Genomic DNA, 25817 nt, shown 5'->3' on the forward strand with positions numbered 1-25817 from the left:
TGTGCTGGTACCTTCCTGCCCAGCAATGGCTTGTTGGACCATCAGGTCTCAATTTCTCTAAGCGTGTCAAATTTGTATATTTTTTGTGCCTTCCTGAGTTTTTTTCCCCTTACTTTCATCATATTTTTCTATTTTATTTCTTTTTCTTCTATTTTGTTTAAAAATTTTGGATATTTTTTTTTTTTACCAGATTTTTCTTTCGGACCTTCAGGCTCTCTTCAGCCTGTTTTCAGGCCAGGAGCATTGAGATTTTCTGGCTTACCATCTACTCAACCTCTCCGGATCATAGCGTCCTAGACCTCACATCTGCAGTTTTTCCTTCAATGTCCAAGGCTCCTAGTGACTTCAAGAGGTGCACTTGGTGCTACATGACCATTTCAGGTACAGACCCACATAACTGTTGTATCCAGTGCCTAGGTCCTGAACACTGAAACATTTCCTGCAAACTCTGCTCTAAATCGCAGAAAAGGTGCCTTAAAGCAGGAAGCTGCAGTACAAAAAACTTTACGGGTCAACTTCATCTACATCGAGAATGGTTGGAGACTCTGCCGCCTACGCTCAACATCCGACAATTCCAGCATCAACACCAGCACTGATGGAATTGGCAACCCATTCCACCACTGCTTCATCAGTGCTGCCTTCCTTGAGGGAAAACCTCATAAGAAAGCTAAGAAGCATAAAAATGTTTCCCGCTCAGGCATCATCGCTATTAACCTTTTCCTATCGTGTGTCCCGGATGGCGGGACATTCCAAAAATGTTGTTTCCATCATGGATAAACAGTCTGTATGGACTAATAAAGAGCCAGGAACACAAAATATTTGAATTTACAGACTTATGACTTATTTACATTATGTTTACAATAGCCGTAAATGATAACGATGAATAATACAAAATTTTGCTAAAATAATTACGATTGGAACCAGCATAACGTAAAATTTTTTACGATAGGAAAAGGTTAAGGTTTCCAAACGTCGACGCACCAAGACCAGATCACCATCGCTGCAATTGGTGTCTTCTTTGAGGTGTGCCTCGATATTGGGATCACCAATGCCTTGACACCCAACATAGCATGCGCCTGCTGTACCCTTGACAACATCTATACTGGTGCCATCTCTACAAAATCAGCTAAGAGAGGTGTTGCAGGAGGAGCTAACTGAGATGCTGCAGATGCACAGTATAAATACCTGCTCCAATGCATCCAGTCTCAGCCCAGTCCAAACAGCGCCTAAAGACTCCATTCTCGGACACCACACCATTAGGGATCCCAACCACACTCGCCTTGATACACTCCTCAACATTCTCCATCTCCAAGACCTGACATCAAGGATTCTGATTCTGATTTGTTTCATCACTCTTCTGATTATCCAGACTTATCTGCAAAATAATTTTGTGGCATAATTTCAGATTCATCTTCTCCACCTCCTTGTAGAAGGTCCCCACCAGAAAGGCTGTCCTTCACAGATTAGGCAAGCACTTCCCATAAATATGGAATTGGAAACAAAATCTTGAGCAGAGCTAATGGATGCTGTAGACTACAAAGGTTGTCCTAAAGATTGTATAAAGGTACCTAAGAACTTAAGAATTGCCATACTGGGACAGACCGAAGGTCCATCAAGCCCAGCATCCTGTTTCCATCAGTGGCCAAACAAGTCCCAAGTACCTAGCTACATCCCAAGTAGTAAAACAGATTTTATGCTGCTTATCCTAGGAAATAAGCAATGGATTTTCCTAAGCCATATCAATAATGGCCTATGGAAGAGGAAATTATCCAAACAATTTTTGAACCTTGCTAAGCTAACTGATTTTACCACATTCTCTGGCAACAAATTCCAGAGTTTAATTACACATTGTGTGAAGATATATTATCCCAGGACAAGCAGGCAGGTATTCTCACTAGTGGGTGATGTCATCCGACAGAGCCCCGATACGGACATCTTGCAAGCATGTCTTGCTTGAAGAAACTCAGAAGTTTCGAGATGCCCGCACCGCGCATGCGCCAGTGCCTTCCCGCCCGATGCACCGGGCGTGTCTCCTCAATTCTTTTTCTTCCGCGGAGCTGAGAAGTCTATCTTCAATTTGCGCCCATTGAATCTCTTTTATACCTTCTTTTTTGCCGCGGGTTGAGTTCTTTTGGCTCTCCTGTGCTTTTATTTCTTTCTTTGATTTCTTTTTAAAAAAAAAAAATTTTTCCTTCCAATACCGGGTCGGCCGCGTGGCTGGGGCCCCGCGCCTTCGACCTTGCGGCGGAGCTTTTCCGGCCTATGTCCCGGCCGATTACCGGTTTTAAAAAGTGTAGCAAGTGCCAGCGCGCGATTTCGCTCACGGACCCTCATCGACGCTGCTTACAGTGTCTGGGACCGGATCATTTCTCGAAATCGTGCCAGCCTTGCTCCACTCTGACGGCGAGAGCGTTTAAGCGTCACTGTCTGCTGTGGGAGTCCATGTTCAAGATGGAAGCTTCATCGGATCCTGCAGCTTCGACATCGACATCGACGGGTGCTTCGACTCCTTCGGCGAAGCCCTCTGCCTTCCCGGCTGCTTCGGGCCTCCTGAAACCGGCATCGTTCACACCGGTTTCGGCCCCGACTTCGGCGCCGGTGCCTTCATCCGTCTCCTCGGAGCAGGTATCGACCCTGACAGTTCCACCAGTGGTGCTCAAGGTGCCGAAGACTGGCAAGCAGAAGCACGCAGCACCCAAGGAGCGCGGAGACCGTGCGGAAGGGCCCCCTTTTGGTGCGGATCCCTCCATATCGGCTTCGTTGCGGTCCATCCTGGAGGCTCAGTTCGTGGAGCTCATGCAGACCATGGGGCCTCGGCTGATTGCCACCATCCAGGGTGACCTTCCAGCTTCGGCTTCGAGGGGCGGACCGCCCCCTCCTCCTCCTCCTCGCCGCACGACCTCGTTGCTCGGCGAGGAGGAGCGGCGAGCGGTGTCCAGGTCCTCGAGGAGGTCCTCCATTAGCGCTGTACCTTCTTTGGAACCGATTCCCTCGAGGAGGGCCTCCCTTAGTGATATGCCTCCCTTGGAGCCCATCCCCTCGAGGAAAGCCTCGTTTAGTGACCTGCCTCCCTTGGAACCGATTACTCCGCCCCATGACTCAGTATGGCGTCCACCTTTGGGGCCACCCAGTCCTGGGCATAGCAGGAAGCAGGACGAGTTCTTCCGAACCCCCTATCAAACCTGGGCGGCGTCGGGGGAGGCGCCGACTCTGCCGCCTCTGCGATCGACGGCATCGAGTCCCATCTGCTCCTTGGAGGCGTCTGACCCAGTTTCTCACAGACGGGCTCGATCCCCTTCCAGGCATCGGGAGGGGCATCGCTCCAGACATTCTTCGAAACATTCCTCTCGACACTCGACCGTCTCGCCTCAGAAGAAATTGCCTCGGTTGGGGTATGCTGCTTCGACTTGGTCTCCTCCTCCGGGCCCGGTGTTCGAGGACACCGAGGTTTTCTACTCGTCCTGTTGCTCGCAGGCCTCTCTGGAGCCTGAAGCCTCTTCTTCTTCTAGTCCGTCTCGCAGACCGGCGACGGTGGACCAACTGTCATTTTCATCGTTCCTCAGGCAGATGGCGGATGACATGGACATTACTCTCGATGCTGGGTCTCGAAATTCCAAGGAGTACCTCGATACCATGCACTTGCCTCGTCCTCCGGCAGAGTCTTTGCGGCTTCCCCTGCACAAGCTCCTCGACCAGACCTTCATGCGATGCTTCGAGTCTCCTTACTCTATTCCGGCGGTCCCTGGCAAATTGGATGTGCGGTACCGCACGGTGCATCATAAGGGCTTCGAGGGTCCTCAGCTTTCTCACCAGTCCCTCCTGGTCGAATCCTCGCTCAAGCGGTCTCATCCTGGCCAGGTCTATGCTTCAGTGCCTCCGGGCCGCGAGGGCAGAACCATGGATAAGTTTGGGCGACGCATCTATCAGAATTCGATGATGGCGTCTCGAGTCCTGAATTACAATTTCCACTTTGCAGCCTATTTGGAATTTTTTCTACCTGTGCTTCGGAAGTTCACACCATACATCGAATCCCAGGCTAGGTTTGAGTTTGAAGAAGTGATTGCTTCGCTGTCCCAACTTCGGCTTCAGTTGATGCAATCTGCCTATGATGTGTTCGAGCTCTCAGCCCGAGCGGCGGCCTGCTCAGTGGCTATGCGCCGGTTGGCCTGGTTGCGTACCATTGATATGGACCCGAATCTTCAGGACCGCCTGGCGAACGTCCCGTGTGCTGGGGCGGATCTTTTTGACGAATCCATCGAGACTGTCACGAAGAAGTTGTCTGACCACGAAAAGTCCTTTCAATCTATCCTTCGGCCGAAGCCTAAGCCTCAGCAGTCTCGACCTTCTCATCTGCCGTTGATTTATCAGAGGCGTTATCAGCCAAGGCAAACTCCTCCTGCGAGGCAACCGGCGAAGCGTCAGCCTCCCCAAAAGGGTCAGCCTAAGTCTCAATCGCCTGCTGTCCCTAAGACCACTCAGCCTTTTTGACTGTCTCGTCGAGGGCATAACCAACCTCGTTCTGCCTCCCCCTGTTTTTCCCATCGGAGGGCACCTCCATCATTTTTATCATCGCTGGGAGGCCATAACAACCGACCTCTGGGTCCTTACTATCATCAAGGAAGGATACTCTCTTCATTTCCATCGGGTCCCTCCGGACCACCCTCCAAGAGAGTATCCTTCCAACTTGACTCAGACCGCCCTTCTTCTCCAGGAAGCTCAGGCTTTGCTCCGGCTTCGTGCCGTGGAGCCGGTCCCGATGGACCAACTGAACCAGGGGTTTTACTCCCGATACTTCCTTGTTCCGAAGAAGACGGGCGACCTGCGACCCATTTTGGACCTCAGGGCCCTCAACAAATTCCTAGTCAAGGAGAGGTTTCGCATGCTGACACTTGCTTCTCTCTACCCTCTCCTCGAGCAGAACGACTGGTTATGCTCTCTGGATCTCAAGGAGGCCTACACTCACATTCCCATTCATCCGGCCTCCCGCAAGTTCCTCAGATTTCGGGTGGGACATCTACATCTGCAGTATCGAGTGCTTCCATTCGGCCTCTCGTCTCCCAGAGTCTTCACGAAGTGTCTGGTGGTGGTGGCCGCTGCATTCCGGAACCAAGGTCTTCAGGTATTCCCCTACCTCGACGACTGGCTGATCAAGGCTCCCTCGGCCTCAGGGGTCACCTCAGCAACCCTGTCCACGATTCTGTTCCTGCAGCATTTGGGATTCGAGATCAACTTTCCCAAGTCTCATCTACAGCCGACCCAGTCTCTTCCCTTCATCGGGGCTGTCCTGGATACCGTACGTCTCAGAGCATTCCTTCCTCCTCAGCGCATGGAGGCTCTCCTTCATCTCTGCCAGTCTGTGTCTTCTCGCCAGACACATGATGGTCCTCCTGGGCCACATGGCCTCTACAGTTCATGTGACGCCGTTTGCCAGACTCCACCTCAGAATTCCTCAGTGGACCCTGGCATCTCAGTGGACTCAGGTGTCGGATCCGTTGACTCGACACATCACAGTCACTCCTGCTCTTCGGCAGTCTCTACTCTGGTGGATGACCTCTTCGAATCTATCCAGAGATTTGCTGTTTCATTCTCCTCCTCACCAGAAGGTTCTCACAACTGATTCCTCGACCTATGCCTGGGGAGCACATCTGGATGGGCTTCGCACTCAGGGATTCTGGACCTGTGCGGACCGACTCCATCAAATCAATCTTCTGGAGCTCAGAGCCATCTTCAATGCTCTTCAAGCTTTTCAACATCTGCTTCACGACATGGTGGTCCTCATTCGCACCGACAATCAGGTCGCCATGTATTATGTCAACAAGCAGGGGGGCACGGGTTCGGCCTCCCTCTGCCAGGAAGCTCTCAGAGTCTGGGATTGGGCGGTTCGCCACAACACCTTCCTCAAAGCTGTCTACATTCAGGGGAAGGACAATGTCTTGGCGGACAAACTGAGTCGTCTTCTCCAGCCTCACAATTGGACCCTTCATTCCAAGCCCCTTCATCAAATCTTTGCTCAGTGGGGAACGCCTCAGATAGACCTCTTTGCGGCTCCCCACAATTTCAAGCTGCCTCAGTTTTGCTCCAGGATCTACGCTCCTCATCACCTCGAGGCAGATGCTTTTCTGCTGGATTGGGGGAATCGCTTTCTGTATGCGTTTCCGCCGTTCCCTCTCATTCAAAAGACTCTGGTCAAGCTGAAGTCCGACCATGCCACCATGATTCTGATAGCTCCTCGGTGGCCCAGGCATCCTTGGTTCTCCCTTCTACTTCAACTCAGCAGCAGGGACCCGTACCTACTTCCAGTGTTTCCTTCACTGCTTACTCAGCATCAGGGGTCTCTGCTTCATCCCAACCTGCAGTCTCTCCACCTGACAGCTTGGTTCCTCTCAACGTAACTCCGCACCAGTTTTCCCAGGCGGTGAGGGATGTCTTGGAGGCTTCCAGGAAGCCTGCTACTCGTCAATGCTACTCCCAAAAATGGACTAGATTTTCTTCATGGTGTATTTCCAATTCTAAGGAGCCTCAGCAAGCCTCCCTATCCTCTGTTTTGGACTATCTTTTACATCTGTCTCAGTCTGGTCTCAAGTCGACATCTATATGAGTCCACCTGAGTGCTATTGCGGCTTTCCATCAGCCTCTACAAGGGAAACCTCTCTCTTCTCATCCTGTGGTTTCCAGATTTATGAAAGGACTTTTTCATGTCAATCCTCCTCTCAAACCGCCTCCAGTGGTTTGGGATCTAAATGTTGTCCTTTCTCAGCTTATGAAACCTCCTTTTGAGCCTCTGAGCAAGGCTCCACTAAAATTTCTCACGTGGAAAGTGGTTTTTCTGGTGGCCCTCACATCTGCTCGCAGGGTCAGTGAGCTTCAGGCCTTGGTGGCGGACCCACCTTTCACAGTATTCCATCATGACAAGGTGGTCCTCCGTACTCACCCGAAATTCCTGCCTAAAGTGGTCTCTGAATTTCACCTCAACCAATCCATTGTGCTTCCAGTGTTCTTTCCAAAGCCTCATTCTCATCCTGGAGAATCAGCTCTTCACACTCTGGACTGTAAACGTGCTTTGGCTTTCTACTTGGATCGCACCAAACCACACAGAACTGCTCCTCAACTTTTCGTCTCCTTTGATCCAAACAAGTTGGAACGACCTGTATCGAAGCGCACCATCTCCAACTGGATGGCGGCTTGTATCTCTTTCTGCTATGCCCAGGCTGGATTGCCCCTTCCCTGTAAGGTCACAGCACATAGGGTCAGAGCAATGGCAGCCTCTGTAGCCTTCCTCAGATCGACACTGATTGAGGAGATTTGTAGGGCTGCCACTTGGTCCTCGGTTCATACGTTCACCTCTCATTATTGTCTGGATACTTTCTCCAGACGGGATGGGCAGTTTGGCCAAACTGTGTTACAAAATTTGTTCTCCTAAGTTGCCAACTCTCCCTCCATCCCATTGAGGTTAGCTTGGAGGTCACCCACTAGTGAGAATACCTGCCTGCTTGTCCTGGGATAAAGCAATGTTACTTACCGTAACAGTTGTTATCCAGGGACAGCAGGCAGCTATTCTCACGTCCCACCCACCTCCCCTGGGTTGGCTTCTCTGCTAGATACCTGAACTGAGGAGACACGCCCGGTGCATCAGGCGGGAAGGCACTGGCGCATGCGCGGTGCGGGCATCTCAAAACTTCTGAGTTTCTTCAAGCAAGACATGCTTGCAAGATGTCCGTATCGGGGCTCTGTCGGATGACATCACCCACTAGTGAGAATAGCTGCCTGCTGTCCCTGGATAACAATTGTTACGGTAGGTAACATTGCTTTTTCTCCATTCTGTTATAAATCTACTACTTAGTAGCTTCATCACATGAATCCTAGTCCTAGTATTTTTGGAAAGAGAAAACAAGTGATTCACATCTACCCTTTCCACTCCACTCAGTATTTTATAGACCTCTTATCATATCGTCCCTGAGCTGTCTCTTCTCCAAGCTGAATAGCTCTATCAACTTTAGTCTTTTCTCATAGAGAAATCATCCCATCCCTTTTATCATTTTTGTCGTTCTCTGTACTTTTTCTAATTCTGCTATATCTTTTCTGAGATACGATGACCAGAATTTCACACAGTATTCGAGGTGCGGCCGTACCATAGAGCAATATAAGGGCATATAATATTTTCTTTTGTTTTCCATTCCTTTTCTGATAATTCCTAACATTCTATTTGCTTTCCTAGCCGCCACTGCTGCTGCACATTGAGCCTAAGGGTTCAACATATCCTCAACAATGAAACCTAGATCCTTTTCCTGGACAGTGACTCCTAACTTGAAACCCTGCATCAAGTAGCTATAATTTGGGTTCCACTTTGCACTTGCTCACATTAAACATCATCTGCCATTTTGACGCCGTCTCACAAGGTCCTCTTGCAATTTTTCACAATCCTTTTGTGATTTGACAAATTTGAATAACTTTGTCATCAGCAAATTTAATTACCCGTATTTTTCGCTCCATAAGATGCACCCTAGATTTAGAGGAGGAAAACAAGAAAAAAAACATTGTGAACCAAATTCTCCCTGCCAGGCTCTGCATCCTGTCCCCCTCCCTGCCAGGCTCTATACTCTGTCCCCCCCTCTAGTGGTCCAGTGGTAGGCCGGGACAGGACACAGAGCAGGCAGGCCTAGTGACAGGCAGACAGGTCTAGTGGCAGACAGACCTAGTGGCAGGCAGGCAGGCCCCACACACCCCCAGTACCTTAAATCATCCCCATACCCCCACGTGCCCCCCAGTACCTTAAATCATCCCCCATACCCCCCAGTACCTTAAATCATCCCCCCATACAACCACGTGTCCCCAGTACCTTAAATCATCCCCCATATCCCCCTTGTACCTTAAATCATCCCCCATACCCCCACATGCCCCCAGTACCTTAAATCATCCCCCATACTCCCACATGCCCCCCAGTACCTTAAATCATCTCCCCCATGTACCCCCAGTAGCTTTTTTTAATCATCCCCCCTCAGTACCTTTTTTAATTCCTCCCTCCTTAGATGACTCTCATCTTTCCCAGTCAATGGCGCACAGGCCAGAAGTGCAGAGATCAGGAGCAAGTCCTCCATGCTCCCGCATAGCCCCACGCCAATATCCGAATGACTGCAGTCAGTTCTCGCGAGAGCTGACTGCAGCCATTTGGAGATCAGCGCGGGCCCAGGCGGGAGCGAGGAGGGCTTGCTCCTGATCTCTGCGCTTCTAGCCGGGAAATTCGCTGGACCACCAGGTATGATGGTGATGGGCAGGTGGGATTAAAGATGCAGCGGTGGTGGTGGGTTTTTATATGCAGTGGCGGCGGGAGGGGGGATTAAAATTTGCGGCGAATTTGTATCTTCGCTTCATAAGACGCACTTACATTTCCACCCCCTTTTTGGGGGTGGGAAAAGTGCGTCTTATGGAGCAAAAAATACGGTATCTCACTAGTTATTCCTATCTCTAGGTCATTGATAAATATGTAAAAAAGCAGCAGTCCCAGCACAGGCCCATGGGATACCCCACTATTTATGTACCATAAATACTCCCTTAAGTGCTCAGCTTAGGAAAGGGTTAAATTGAACCAAAAATTTTAAAAGTCTATAAGTCAACAGGTCATAAGATAAAGGAAGGAGGAAAAACCTCAGACTCCAATCTGTTGCAAAATATAAATATGCAAACATTAGAATTTAAGGAGAAACCTCATTGACATAAATACCTCCTCCTTAAAATACCTGATTTTAAATAATATGGGGGTCATAATCAAAACTTTAAAAAGTCTAAAAGCCCACCTAAGTCAGCACTTTGACATCCTAATAAACAGGTCGTCCAAGTGCCAATAGCCAAACCGACTTTCTGGATGTGTAGCAAGACTTCTTATGTCTCTGAATACCATTGTGTACCCGAGCTGAAAGGGGCTTATCTGAAGTAGTCAGGGCAGTATTTGGGTGAGATGTAGGCCGACCTGGACTTAGTCATCCTGCAAGGATAATCAAATGTTTTACTAGACATTCTGGACAAAACTTAGACGTTGTAAGTTAGACAATGTGAAAACAGGTATAAGTGGCAAAAAGGTATCTAAAGTGACCAGATAGTCATTATAGAGACAAATTAAAGACCCTCACACACTCCCCCCAGTGTTTACTGACCCCCTCACACCCCCACAAAGATCAGAATAAAAAAGTGCATACCTGTCTTCAGAATATCAGCACCTGTTATAGGAAAGCCTAGTAGAGCTGCACACAGGTGTCTTAAATAGCCTGTGGGGTGGACAGTGAACCATAGCCACTCTTAACCACTGCATTTATGGTGGAACTTGTGAGCCCCCCGAAACCCTACTTTACTGTTATATAGGTGCCACCTGCAGTCATAAGGGCTATTGGGGTTGTAGACAGGTGGGTATAGTGGGTTTTGGAGATGTTTTTTTGGGGGGCTCACCATAACCTATAAAAGAGTTCTGGTGAAATGTTTATCTGGCACCCTTTATGTGAAGTTCACAGCAGTGCCCTCTAAGGTGCCCCACTGCTCTGTTGCCATGTCTGGATGACCAGTCCATTACAAGATTGGCCCCTCCCATGTCCAAATAGTCTTGTTCTGGGTGTTTGGGACTTGGAAGAAATTTTGATTGACAATGTGGTATAAAGATTGACGTTCTGGTGGTCTGGGCAACCCATTGGCCTGGATGTCCAGATAGATGACTTTTGAAAAAATATATTCTAGATGTATTGTGATTTGCCTTTCGAAAATGGTTGTTTTCCCACTGCAGAGTTTGGGTATCTAGCACCATATGTCCAAATCGGACTTAGACATATGTTTTGATTATGCTCCTCCACATGTATAATATTCTATTATAGATTAAGAACTGGTTGAAACACAGAAAACAGAAAGTAGGGTTTAAATGGTCAATATTCTCAATGAAGAAGGGAAAATAGTGGGATTCCAGTGTTTATGTGCTGACAAACAATTGATTTTCCTATTGCCCTGATACAGCTCTAGCGAAATGCTGGCTGGTCATCATCAGCGGGACAATTTTGAATAAGAACGGAACTGAACTTTAGCTGTCCCAACAGGTGACTGAAGGGATTTTGTTCACTAAAGAATGGAACTGACCATTTGTTGCTATTTGAACAGGTCACTGAAAGGACTTTGTTTACTGATCTTCATCATAAATACCTAAGTTTGAATGAATTATTAAAGTACTATTTGAGATTCTTGTTGCCAGAGTAGATCGGAGAAAGTAAAAATGCCGCTTTATAGAGCGATGGTCAGACCACACTTGGAATACTGCATCCAACATTGGTCTCCATATCTAAAGAAGGATATAAAAACTCTTGAGAGGGTGCAGAGATGAGCAACGAAGCTAATAAAGGGCATGGAGAACTTGGAATACGAGGAACGACTTAAGAGACTGGGATTGTTCTCCCTTGAGAAGAGGAGACTGCAAGGGGATATGATCGAGACTTTCAAAATACTGAAAGGAATCGACAAAATAGAGCAGGAAAAAAAATTATTTACAATGTTGAATGTGACACGGACAAGAGGACATGGACTGAAGCTAAGGGGGGACAAGTTCAGGACAAATATCAGGAAGTTCTGCTTCACGCAATGAGTGGTGGACACCTGGAATGTTCTCCCAGAAGAGGTAATTGCGGAATCCACCGTTCTAGGGTTTAAGGGTAAGTTAGATGTACATCTCCTTATGAGTGGCATAAGGTGACATAGGTAAGGGTAAGCTAAATGCACATCTCCTTATGAGAAGCTTAGAGTGATATGGGGACTAAAACTGCCAGGGTACACCTGGCGGGGCCTCCGTGTGTGCGGATCGCTGGACTTGATGGACCTAGGATCTGTTCGGAGATGACACTTCTTATGTTCTGTGTGCCTAGTGAGATTGTTTATACTGTGTTTCCTCGAAAATAAGCCCTAGCAGGATTTTCAGGGTAGGTCTTAATATAAGCCCTACCTCAAAAATAAGCCCTAATCCTGGGATTCGCTAGCAGTTTCCCTTCCTCCCTCCCATACCTTCTGCATAAGAATCCTTGAGTGAGCACCGCCCCCCAAGCATCCATCCCCGCCCCCGCCATGCAGCCGAACCCCCATCCTTCCCTCCCTCCCATCTTAACCCCAATGACCGCAAGCGAGCCCTACATACGGTGCCTCCCTAAGTAGCGTTGGGCCGACAGCACTCTAAATAAGCTGCTTCGGCCTTGACGCCTGTGAATTCACTCTGCTGCATTACTGATGACATCATCAGTAACAGGGCAGAGTGAATTCACAGGCGGACAAGGCCGAAGCAGCCTGTTTAGAGTGCTGCCAGCCCGACACTGCTTAGGGAGGTATGTAGGGCTTGCTCACGGTTGGCGGGGTTCAGACGGGAGGGAGAGAAGGAAGGGGGTTTGGCTGTATGGTGGGGTCGGGGATGGATGCTTGGGGGGGGGGTTGCTCGCTCAAGAGTTCTGCATAAGGGATGGGAGGAAGGGAAGGGAAGCTGGGCAATGGTCCTGCTGCATGCGGGATGGGAGGGAGGGAAGGATAGAAGCTGGGTAAGGGTCCTGCTGCACAAGGAATGGGAAGGAGGGAAGGGAAGCTGGGCAAGGGTCCTGCTGCATGAGGGATGGGAGGGAGGGGAGGAAAGATGCTGCATATGTGGGGGAGAGAAAGGAAAGAGGAAGGATTGGGGTGAAGGAGAGAAAGGGAGAGATGATCATGTACATACCCCAAAAAAATACCTAGCGTGTTTTTGGGCCTAAAATTAATATAAGACAATGTCTTATTTTTGGGGAAACATGGTATATATTTTTTGGGCAGCAGCACCAGTTTTTTTGTATTTGCTATATAGTTTGAGTGTGAAATAACCCCTGGCTCAGGAATGGCAGAGCGGTTTTTGGTTTTCTGTGAACCAAAGAACAGAGTTATTACAAGCACCTGCTCTATGACAAACTGGATTGGAAGGTTCTTCATTGGGATCCTTTTCCCATTCTTTAAAGGATGATTTTTTTGGCTCTAATAGCCTTATTTCACCTTCTCATTTATTCCTCTTTTCGCCTTTGTTAATACGTGGAATACATCTGGTCTGGGCTTCCATGATGGTATTTTTACAGTCCTAACATTTGCCACCAATTCTTTTAGCTTCTTTTTAACCATTTTCCTTATTTTATCGTAGTCGCCCTTTCAAAACTTTAAGTGCTGCTACAGTAGATTTCTTTAACGATGTCACTCCAGATATCAGCTCAGATTTGATCATGTTATGATAGTTTCCTAGCAGACCCAACACAGTTACCTCCTGTACTATGCCCTGTATTCCACAAAGGACCAAATCTAAAATAGCTTCCTCTCTTGTCCATTCCTGGACCAGTTGTTCCAAGAAGCAGTCATTTATAGCATCTAGGAATTTTACCTCCCTGGCACTCCCTGATGTTCATTTATCCAGTCAATGTTAGAGTAATTGATGAAGTGAAGAAGTGTGCTTTGGCGATTGAGAGCTCAGCCAGGAAATAGATAAGTCCCTGTTTTGTGTTGTTTTCCTATAACAGTGTATTTTTTGACAATATTGGATATTTTTGTGCTATATTAGAAGTGTTTCTCCTAGTTCAAGTTGTTGTTTTTCTTACTCACCGGTTATAGTACTCATTTTGGATATGAATTGCTCCTTAGAGGGCACATTGGACTACAAAGGAGTGGAGTTTTTTTAATGAGTGAAGTCCAATTGAGGTTTTTTCTCCACTCCTTTATTGTTGCTTATTTTTGTTTTTTTGCTTTGTGAAGTGGGTGTGGAGGTGATCGCTAGGAACACTTTGTTTCACTATTTAGTTTGGGGCAGGCTGTTTGTTGATGTGTAATCGAAATCACCGATTATTATACTATTGCCCAATTTCCCAGATTTCCTAATCTCTGAAAACATTTCTTCATCTTTCTACTCATTCTGTCCTGGGGAATGGTAGTATAACCCTGCCATTATATTCCTTCCCTTCACACATGGAGTTTCTATCCACATGGATTCCACCCTGCTATCTATGTCATGCAGAATGTTTATTTTGTTTGATTCAATTCCCTCTTTAACGTATAGTATAGCACAACCCTCAATTTAATCTACTCTATCCTTGCAACATAATTTGTACCTAGGTAACACAGTGTCCTATTGATTGTCCTCCTTACACCAGGTCTCTGAGATACCTATTATATCTATCTCATCATTCAGTGCTATATATTCTAACTCTCCTATTTTAATTTTTAGGCTTCTAGCATTTTTATACAGACACTTCAGATTCTGTTTTTATCTTGTATCTACAGGCTGCTGAGAAGATGACCAAGATAATTTGAGCCTTTACTCTGCCTTCCTCTTAAGCACTCCTGGTTTTCTTTCACCATTATTGAAACCTCTTTATTGGGACTCCCTAAATATCCTGTTTCAATAGTATCCTTCAAGGATACTCCACACCAAACCATCTGCTCCTGGGTGACTGTCAGCTTTCCCTCCCATCTCAGTTTATAAGCTGCTTAATCTCCTTTTTAAATGTAAGTGCCAGCAGCTTGGTTCCATCCCAGTTAAGGTGGAGTCCATCTTTTTTAGAATAAGCTCCCCCTTTCCCAGAAGGTTGCCCAGCTCCTAACAAATCTAAATCCCTCATCCCTCCACTATCATCTCAACCATGCTTTGAGACTTTGAAGCTCTGACTGCCTCTTAGATCCTGCGCGTAGAACGGGGTGCATTTCTGAAAATGCTACCCTGGAGAATCTGGAATTCAGCTTTCTACCTAAGAGCCTAAATTTGGCTTCCTGAACCTCCCTCCCACATTTTCTTACGTCATTGGTACTTACATGTACCAAGGCAGACGACTCCTCCCCAGTACTATCTGTGACATGTGAGGTCCACCACTTTCACACCAGGCAGGCAAGTAACTTCTCGATAAACTCCCTTAAATGCAGAAAATCTGTATCAAAGTTATAACAGTCATTGCACCATATGCTCTTGGCTCACGGAATATTCTGTGTCACTGCATATAAAATTCAAGCAATGGTGAGACTTCAGTAGCTCATCTACGTTCCACTCCTATTGAAAACATTTGCAAAGCAGCTACCTAGTCCTCAAGCAATTCTTCAAAATTTATTCTCCACTTAGATGCCAGTTTCCCTCCAAATCTTTTGATTTTGCCAGACTCATAGTAGTTGTCAATAGCCCTCTTCTGAGAAGCATGATCCTGCCTGCTTGTCCTTGAATAAAGCATAGTTACTCACCTGTAGCGGATGTTATCAAGGACAGCAGTCAGATATTCTTACAACCTTCCTACCTCCCCTAGTAGGCTTCTTAGCTTTCTTACTGAACTGATGTCGGGCGAGAAGGCACTAGCACATGCATGGTACAGGTGGTCTTAATGATTTAAAGTGACAGTACACTTTTTGACTGTCTGTGCCGGGACCTGTGGATGACATCGCCCATATGTGAAAATATCTGCCTGCTGTCCTTGGATAACACCTGCTACAGGTGAATAACTATGCTTTTTGATAGGTTATCCACACTTTTGCATCAAAGAAACATTTTACTCCTTTGAAAAGGCAACACCGCATGATTTCTAATTCCATTGCCAAGCCACTTCTGGAAGGAGTGAAACATTTGCACCAAATAAATGCATTAACATTTTCAAACATCTATAGTATTAAGCAAGACTTGTTATATAATCTGAAAATGAGTGCACAGCTTCAAATGCACTCTTTGGCATGATTGGCTACACACGTGAAATATATATATGAGTGTTTAAAATGAAATGTTACCTCTTTTATGTTGCTTTTATTGTAGCAAAAAACAAAAAAAGGAAAAAAATACTAAAGACTATAAGATACAAAATCCCATAGCAGTGCTAATCAGCCCACATCAAGGAGAATAATAATAATAACTTTATTCTTCTATACCGCCACAATCTTGCGACTTCTAGGCGGTTTACAATCAAGAGTGCTGGACATTCAGCGAAATACAATAAGTAGATATTCAGAGGAAATACAGAGATCAGAGACCTCAGGAGGCAATAGTATAGAAATACAATTTGCTGAGCGAAAATGTAATATGTACATTTTAGTAGGTAATGTCCAACAGGACCTGTTGGGGATAAATAGCAACGTAAAGTTACGAATAGATGAAGATAACAGATTATATTTATAATAATGCTGTAAGTTCAGGTGGAATAGGGAGGGGAGAGGGAGAGCACCAAACCAGATCAACAAATTATTAGGTCTTTCTGTTCACTCATATTAAGTAAGCAAAAGGAAGAATAACTATCCCCCCTTTTACAAAACTGTGAAAGCGTTTTTAGTGTTGACTGGAATGCTCAAATGCTCTGCACTGCTCTCGACACTCATAGGAAATCTGTGGGCATTGGGAGCAAAGCAGAGCATTCAGCGCGCTGGCCGGCACTAAAAACCAGTTTTGCGGTTTTGTAAAAGGGAGGGTATATTTCTAGAATCCAAAACACACCCGTAGTAACTCAAACCATCTCTACAGTTAATCAGAATTAAGAGTTCTTCCCTTTTAAGAATTAAGAAAACATATCTATTCTCTTGCATGGAACTCGGGCACTTGTATGAAAATTTGAGGGAAAATGTTGCCTCTGAGCCAAAACCCTACATTTCAGTAAATAGAAAAAAAAACAAACCAAAAACCATTCTCCGCCTTACTTGTGCTGCCCTCGATACATCTTTGCCCACAAAAAGAAGTATTTGGAGTAAAATACTTTTTATCATAGCTCTTTGGATAATTGTTAGCTCACAGCTTACCTAGAAATTACATTACATTACATTACAGATTTCTATTCCGCCATTACCTTTCGGTTCAAAGCGGATTACAAAAAGAGTTATGGAAGAAGGGTTACAACGTTAGATCAGAGAAGGTTTCCAAGAGAGGGAAAAGTAGGATCTGGGGTTAGTGAGGGGATGGTAAGAGGGGGGTTAAGCTTTATCATGGTATTAAGCTTTATTAAGGGATTTCTTGAAGAGTATAGTTTTTATTTCCTTTCTGAACATCTTGTAGTCTGGGGTTGTTGTCCAGAAATAAAAATTGAAAGAATTTTCACCCTGAATTGAGCCTTTGAGAGAGTCTCCCTTAAGTCACTGTCCCCTTTCAATAATCTTTTGTTACAGACAAGCTGTCAGCGGAGAGAATGAAGGTGGTTATGGAGCACATCTTCAAGCTGCAAGAGTTCTGTAACAGCATGGTTAAGCTTTGTCTCGATGGCTATGAATATGCTTACCTGAAAGCAATTGTACTCTTCAGCCCTGGTGGGTAAACAATTCTTCCATCTTAGCTGAGCTGTTATCTTATTGCTGGATCAGCCTCAGAAAGGGTGGATGCTGCATGGAATGGAATTTAGTAAGAAATGCGAAAAGCACAGAGGATTCCTAGTTGTAAAGAAGTGAAGGGAACCTGGATCTATGACAGTACACCAGGGATAAAGCTGGACAGAATAGATGGCCCCACACTTCTTATTTGCTGTCTTTTTTTCTTTGTTCTGTCTTACATATGTGTTGAGATCTTTCATGTACACATTAAGGTAATTCCATGTCAATGGGTCCGAGGATCGCCACTCAACATCTTCTGCGGATACATAAAAGTGGCCCAAATAAATAAACCCCTAACTCTGGACCTAGTTGAGATCATGTCTCAAAACTGGTTATCTTCTCCTGAAAAAAATGTATCAATTTCTAAGTCACATCGAGGGTAACAACGGCCGACACAAATTCATGTTTCGCCCTGAATGGGCTGTCTCAAGGCAAAACCCCCTCAGTAGTGGCTCTCTTAACTTGCAATCGTATTGCCTTGAGACAGCCCATTCAGGGCGAAACATGAATTTGTTCCGCTCATGAGGACTTCTCTTCCGCACAGAGTTTTGCCTATGATTGTTTTTAGCCTTTGATCCATGAGTTTATGTATCAGGATCTTTAGAAACCCCTGAAGAAGACAGTTTTGTCGAAACACGGATCGTGTTGGGTCCATAGTCCCCAGTGCTGTGGGTTCTAGATAGTTCTTCATGTGGATTATTGGATTATATTTTTAAATAAAAGCCTGCATCTTCAAACATCATCAATTACTGTTGTAACTTACAGGAATGCTGGAAATGTTTAATCAACAGTTAAGGTAACAATCTGATTTGTTTTTCTATGTACACTTGAGTTTATATTCAGCTTTATTCTAATGTCCACTTTAAATAAAATTAAGCTGTTTTAAAGTGTAACAGTTAAAAAGTACATATAACATAGAACAAAATTCTGAGTTGCTTTCTTCATATGGGAAAAGCATCCAGGAAAACTATTCATTTTATAAAAGCCTAGTCTATGGGTGGGTGGGTAGTTTTATTTTCTAGCTAATCTGTATCTTGACTTTAGACTAATTGTAGCTTTATTATCAGCTAGGCCACTCACATCTGTGACTCCGTGATACTCAGCGCTTGAGGTTCTAGGTTATGGGCGTAGAGATGACCCCCTGATGAAAGGGAAACCTCCAGGAAAAGAAAAGTACTCACTGACACAAAAGATTCCTTAGTTGACAAAAATCTGCGTCCATAGGACCTTTAAACACAGTAACGGCCCCAGGCATCATCCTTCCTTGCATTTCCCCATTCAAAGAAAGAGTGCCACACTTCTCAGAGACTCCGAAGGGGCTCCAAACGGGCAGGATGTGCCCCTTTGTTCATACTCCTTCAGGCCAATGGCCATGCGGATGCTTCTGCGGTAAGGGCAGCCTTTTAAGATGGAAGGGCCTCCGCCCGACGTCAGCATAATGTTAGGCATCCCAGCAGTGCCTGCAATCTCTCCATGGGTCTCCCAGGTGTCTCTCCTTCATATGAAATTTAATGTGAACAAATGCAAAGTGATGCACATGGGAAAGAATAATCCAAATCATAGTTACCAGATGTGAGGGTTCGCCTTAGGGATTCAGATGTGTGTCTCATTTCTTACTTGTAAATTCTATTCTTTTTATTTTAACAAACTTATGTCCTGCCTAAAACCTAAGCGGGTTACAGAAATACATAAAATATAAATAAAATCAATAACATAACAAGCAATAATATGACATAAGAATTACTCATCCTGCATCTACCATTCCTTATTAAACAGTACTCCTCATCTGCCTTAAAAAAAAAAAATTACAAAAATACAGATGTTTTTAAAAGCTTCTTAATATGTCAACAAGGGCGATGTTGAATCCCACTGTGTCTTTGGTGTCGGGTCTGATGCAGACAGGACCAATGAGGTCCTACCGGTGCCCTATTCTATTGTTAAATCTAGTGACCGAACCATATAGTTTTCCAGAGCTGAGATTGTGATGTCATAATGCCTCATTCCTCAGTGCCAACCTCAGCAGTGACGTTACAATGGCTTGATTGTCCTATACTTGGCACACGTAAGAGCATAAGAACAGCCATACTGGGTCAGATCAATGGTCCATCAAGCCCAGTAGCCCGTTCGCATGGTGGCCAATCCAGGTCACTAGTACCTAGCCAAAACCCAAAGAGTAGCAACATTCCATTGAGAATCCTAAAGAATAGCAAGATTCCGGAATCCCAAAGAGTAACTAAAGATTCCAGAATTCTTAAGGAGTAGTAATAGTCCATGCTACCGATCCAGGCAAGCAGTGGCTTCCCCCATGTCTTTCTCAATAACAGACTATGGACTTTTCCTCCAGGAACTTGTCCAAACCTTTCTTAAAACCAGCTATGCTATCCGCTCTTTATTTACATTTCAGGTACTCTTAAGTATTTCTCCCTATCTGTCCCAATGGTCTCACAATCTGATTACAGTACCTAGGACAATAGCAGTGTTACGTGACTTGCCAAGAGCCACAGGGAGTGGTGCAGGGATTGTTGTTATGTATATTAGTGAGTGAACCACATAGTGTGCTTACTATATGTATGACCCTTTAGTAGTGGAGAAGCATGGCAGTACCTGTTAACCTACTACAGTGGTGCACTGTCATTCATATGTTCAAAATGTCCTTTCAGCTGTTGACAGACATCTAATGTCTTTATTTTAATTTTCTTTCCAAATGGAATATTAGTGACCACCTCTGCTGTCTGAGTTGGACATGCGCACGGAGAGCTTAGTGGGAATTTTATTAGCTATGTTCTGCATACTTCCCTACTTTTTTTTAATTTTAAACAACCCTTTAACATTAACCAAAATTTAACCAAGTTGAAATGCTGCCTCAAGGAAATGCTAAAACATAACACGTTTGCTGCTTTGGACAGTACAGCACTAACAAATAATGTTTCCCATAACTTGAGTAACATAAAAACATAGAAACATGATGGCAAATAAGGCCAAATGGCCCATCCAGTCTGCCCATCCGCAGCATCCACTATCTCCTCCTCTCCTTATTGGCTAAGGCTCTTTACACCTGCGTGGTGATGTAATAGAACTTTATGGTTATAGAAACATTGTATAAACACTAATTTCAATTGGAGCATTAAATATTATAACTATGAATCCTCTTAAAAAATTTATTTTTCTTCAAAAAGAGAAATTCTTCTATCAAAAAATATATTCTATAGAGTAACAAACGAATAATTAATAAATAGTGCTCAGTGATAGCCAATAAGAACTCTAAAGCATAGGGTCACGGCACGGGCCTCTGCCAGTTCAGGCTTGTATACATCATAGCACTCCTCCCTTCCTACCACTAAAACAGCTAAAGTTCTAAAAGACTAAAGCTCAGACTACCAGGGACAACAAAAACAAGAGGTCACTCGGAAAAACTGAGAGGGGACGGATTCAAAACAAATGCAAGGAAGTTTTTCTTCACTCAGAGGGTGGTGGATACCTGGAACATGCTTCCAAAGGAGGTAATAGGACAGAATACAATACTGGGTTTTAAAAAGAGACTGGATGACTTCCTGGAAGCGAAGGGGATTGCAGGGTATAGATAGAAGGTTACTCTACAGGACAGAATCGAAAAGTGTATGTGAGTTTTAGGGTAGGAGCACTATCAGGTCCTGGACCTGAGGGGCCGCCGCGTGAGCGGACTGCCGGGCACGATGGACCTCTGGTCTGACCCGACAGAGGTAAGTCTTATGTTCTTATCAAATAAGGATGGTACTTATCTCTGCTGGAGTTATCATAAAGTCCCGGGCATCTGCTGCTGCTAATCTAAAAAGTTCTTAGTGCTCCAAATCCAAAAAATGCTTTGTGCTCATCCAAACATAGAAACATAGAAACATAGAAATAGACGGCAGATAAGGGCCCACGGCCCATCCAGTCTGCCCACCTTAATGTCCCTCCCCTACCTTTGCCCTGTGAATAGATCCCATGTGCCGATCCCATTTTGCCTTAAAATCAGGCACGCTGCTGGCCTCAATCACCTGTAGTGGCAGACTATTCCAGCGATCAACCACTCTTTCAGTGAAAAAGAATTTCCTGGTATCACCTCGTAGTTTCCCGCCCCTGATTTTCAACGGATGCCCTCTTGTTGTCGTGGGACCCTTGAAAAAGAAGATATCTTCCTCCGCCTCAATGCGGCCCGTAAGATACTTGAACGTCTCGATCATGTCCCCCCTCTCTCTGCGCTCCTCGAGCGAGTATAGCTGTAATTTGTCAAGCCGTTTTTCGTATGGTAGATCCTTGAGTCCCGAGACCATCCGGGTGGCCATTCTTTGCACCGACTCCAGTCTCAGCACATCTTTGCGATAATGCGGCCTCCAGAATTGCACACAGTATTCCAGGTGGGGCCTCACCATGGATCTATACAATGGCATAATGACGTCCGCCTTACGACTGACGAAACCCCTTCGTATGCAGCCCATGATTTGTCTTGCCTTGGACGAAGCCTGCTCCACTTGATTGGCAGACTTCATGTCCTCACTGACGATTACCCCCAAGTCTCGTTCTGCTACCGTTTTTGCTAGGATCTCGCCATTAAGGGTATAAGACTTGCATGGATTCTGGCTGCCCAGGTGCAAACAATTCAAAAAGAAAAAGAAAGGAAGTTTTGGAAGATAAGCAGAACATTTCAGATGGATTTTGTGATGAAGGATTGACTTGGATGATATATGGATTTTATATTTTTGTTTTTTTCTTTTTCTTTTTGAATTGTTTGGAGTACTCATAATTTATTGCTGGTTTCAAACTACTGTACTTTATTTATTGGTAGGGAGGGAGGAGTGCAATGATGACTTAAGCTTGATGAACTAAAAGAATCCTGCGCTCGCATATTATATAGTTCACATTGGCTTTTACTGAGCACTATTATTTATAATATTTATGATATAGATTTTTTGATAATATTTTAGATTAGTAAATTCTCTTTTTTGTAGAAGTATAGAAACATTGTAACATGATGGCAGATAGAGGCCAAATGGCCCATCTGCAGCATCCACTGTGTCCTCTCCCTATTGGCTAAGGTTCTTTACACCTGCATTGTAATGGCAAAGAATTTTATGGTTATAGAAACATTGTCAAATGAGATGGAGCACTCAATGTTTTCATATAATGTGAAAATAAAACAGAGGAAAAAAGGACCTCAAAAAACCCCTGGAATAAAATCAAAAAGATCTTAACCAATTGGGGTTGGTTTTCATCATTGGTCCAAAACCCATGTGTGTGATATTTATTTAATTTTTTTATGGATTTAACTTTCCAAAAATTCAATATGTATTTATACTCATGAATAAATATTGTGATTAAATATCAATGTCTCTCTAATTTTGAATTGAGCATTATATAACCAACAGCTAAGAATTGGAAATCTCAATGAAACAACCATCTAACGGCTACATTTCAGGCAAAAATCTTGAGCAATTTTAACTGTATAACAACAAGCCTTATCACCACCCCTGAAGAAGCCTGTTGGAGCGAAACGGTTGGGCCTCCGTTGGGCTATTAAGATAAGTGCTTGATATTATAAGGCTATATCTCGTTTCATTGAGATTTCCAATTCTTAGCTGTTGGGGTTTTTTGAAGTCCTTTTTTCCTCTTTTTTATTTTTCACATTATATGAAAACATTGAGTGCTCCATCTCATTTGTCAATCTAAGGATTTTTCTATTTTGGACACTCAACACAGTTTCCACTTATTTTTCAGTATAGAAACATTGTAACATGATGGCAGATAAAGGCCAAATGGCCCATCCAGTTTGCTCATCTGCAACATCCATTATCTCCTCCTCTCCCTAAGAATTCCATGTGCCTATCCCAAGCTTTCTTAAACTCAGACTCAGTCTTTGTCTTTACCACCTTTACCAGGAGACTATTCCATGCATCTACCACCCTTTCTGTAAAAAAAACAGTATTTCTGTAGATTACTCCTGAGCCTATCACCTCTTCATCCTATGCTCTCTCATTCTGGAGCTTCTTTTCAAATGAAAGAGACTTGCCTCATGTGCATTTATGTGTCTGAATTCAAGAAAGCGTGGGATATGCACGCGGGATCTGTTAGAGAGAGGAAGAGATACTTTGATACAATGTAGTTATTCCCCTTTCCCCATCGTTTCAGTTTGTTTTAATTAATTTTGTTTGTCTCTGTATTAATATGTACAAAATATGGTTCGGTTTCAAAAGTCCTTTACTGTTATTTTGTGATTTATGTTATACTCTCTTTTATTTATTTTTTTTTGTTAATATTTAATTACACAGGTCAACACATCATTTTCATCAGAGTTAATGTTGGGTAGGTTTTGTAGTATTTTTCATGCTCAAATCTGTGTTTAGTTTTTTTACTAGCATGTCACATATTTGTGATGAGACTCATTATATATAATTATAAACGTTAATTGGGCGATATATCATGCGTTTAAAGGATAAACGTATAAGGAGGGTTAACGATAGTTGTCTTTTTTTTTATGCTACAGACATTATTTATGGTGATTAATATCAGTCTTTATCACCCAATTACCGTAGATCTGAAGAAGGTATACAAATTGTACTTTGGATGTCCACTGTTTGACCAGGATAAGTCTTGAGCTTCACATATCATCTGTACCAGTTGTTCCAACGGACTTCATGACTGGCTCAATTGACGAAGGCAGCGATGTCATTTGCAATCCCAATGATATGGAGGGAACCGCGAGACCATATTAAAGATTGCTAATTTTGCCTTGTGGATTCTCAGCTAAAACTAAGCACAAAATGATATATCCTACTCTGGATTCTGCAATTAGGCCTGTTCCTCATGATGACCCACTGCCTGTCCCTGTTCCTCCACAAGATGGACTTCCTTCTGTGGAACATGATGAGGAATGTGATGATGATGCAGCAACTGGTCACAATCCAGAATTATCTGATCCTGATGTGAATGATGAAGATTCGGAACCAGAGACCTTTACACAAGCTGAGCTCAATGATGTTATTCGTGATCTAAATCTTTCAAAAGAAAAAGCAGAACTTCTTGCTTCAAGGCTTAAGCAAAAGCACTTGCTTGCAAAAGATGCTAATATAACTCATTACAGAAAAAGGAATCATAACTTAACAACATTCTTCACTGTAAATAGCGCATTGTGCTTTTGTCATGACATCATCGGGCTCTTCAACAGTTTGTCACAAGTGCATTGTCCAGATTCATTGATTCTTCACAGAGAAGCTTGAAGGCAGTGTTACTGCACCAAGGAAATTCCAAACCAAGTATACCAATTGCCCATTCTGCTCATCTAAAGGAGTCTTATGAGCATATGAAGAATTTACTAGAAACAAACAGTTATAAAACATACCAGTGGAACATCTGTGGTGATCTGAAGGTCATTGGCATGCTAATGGGATTGCAAGAAAGATTCACTAAATACTGTACTGCTGTTTCCTGTGCTTGTGGGAAAGCAGATCTACAGCTGAATATTATGTTAAGCATGTCTGGCAGCTGAGGGATACCTATAACCCAGGGACAAGCAGTATGAAATTTATGCCATTGGTGGATCCTCAAATATTTCTTCCACTTCTTCATATCAAGCTGGGGTTGATGGAGAACCTGGTAAAGGCCATGGGTAAAACAAACTCGCCAGGTTTTCAATATTTTGTTAAGAAATTTCAAAAAATCAGCACTGCAAAACTGAAGGAAAGGATATTTATAGGCCAACAGATCAAGTCCATTATACAGGATGAAGATTTTAAGCAATCATTCTCAGCAGCTGAGCTTGAAGCTTGGGAGGCATTCAAGTGGTTAGTGGAAAACTTTCTGGGCAACCATAAGTCTCCTTCATACAAGGAAGGAGTTCAGAATCTCCTTGACTCATATCAGAAACTTGGTTGTCGCATGTCATTAAAAATACATTTTTTGCACTCACATCTTGACTTTTTTCCAGAAAATCTTGATATGGTGAGTGACGAGCAAGGAGAACGTTTTCACCAGGATATTCAGTTAATGGAGCGTCGCTAGCAAGGTTTCTGGAATGCGAGTATGATGATCGACTACTGCTGGATGTTGTGCCGTGACAATCCAGACACAACTCACAAAAAGAAATCGCACTCTAAGCATTTTTGAAGCAATTATGCTATGCTGTGTGCTTATTTGACTTTGGACCAAAGATACTGCAACATTTCTTTAAGTTGATGCTGTAATTCTTAAAACCCTTTATGCTAAAACGCTATAAACTAACATTAGTCATAACTTTAAAAGTTTACATGACTGAAAAAAAAACTAATAACAGATCTGAAATCAGTGTGAAAAATGTGCTATGTTGTCAGATGATTCCAAAAATGTTTTTTTTTTTGTTGCCTTGTGTTATTAGTTGTACACCGCCTAGAAGTCTGATTAGGTGGTATAAGAAATTTGTAATAACCTTGAAACTTGATAATGGTTATTGCAAATGGGCAGACTGGATGGGCTATTTAGCCTTTATCTGCCGTCATGTTTCT

At 44.0% G+C, this 25817-nt stretch overlaps 1 protein-coding gene across 4 annotated transcripts in view; it reads left to right on the forward strand.

Moving 5' to 3' along the window:
- NR2C1 (nuclear receptor subfamily 2 group C member 1) overlaps positions 1-25817 on the forward strand; it is an 86490-nt gene that overhangs the window by 56592 nt on the left and 4081 nt on the right. For 3 of the 4 annotated variants that reach the window (XM_033952056.1, XM_033952059.1, XM_033952057.1), the window contains one exon: positions 17128-17265. The exons of the other annotated variant lie outside the window; for it this stretch is intronic. In XM_033952056.1, coding sequence (XP_033807947.1) covers positions 17128-17265 — 138 coding nt within the window. The remainder of the gene's footprint in view (positions 1-17127; positions 17266-25817) is intronic. 4 annotated transcript variants of the gene reach the window in all.

This window comes from Geotrypetes seraphini, chromosome 7 (genome assembly GCF_902459505.1).
Source record: "Geotrypetes seraphini chromosome 7, aGeoSer1.1, whole genome shotgun sequence".
Classification (NCBI taxonomy): domain Eukaryota; kingdom Metazoa; phylum Chordata; class Amphibia; order Gymnophiona; family Dermophiidae; genus Geotrypetes; species Geotrypetes seraphini.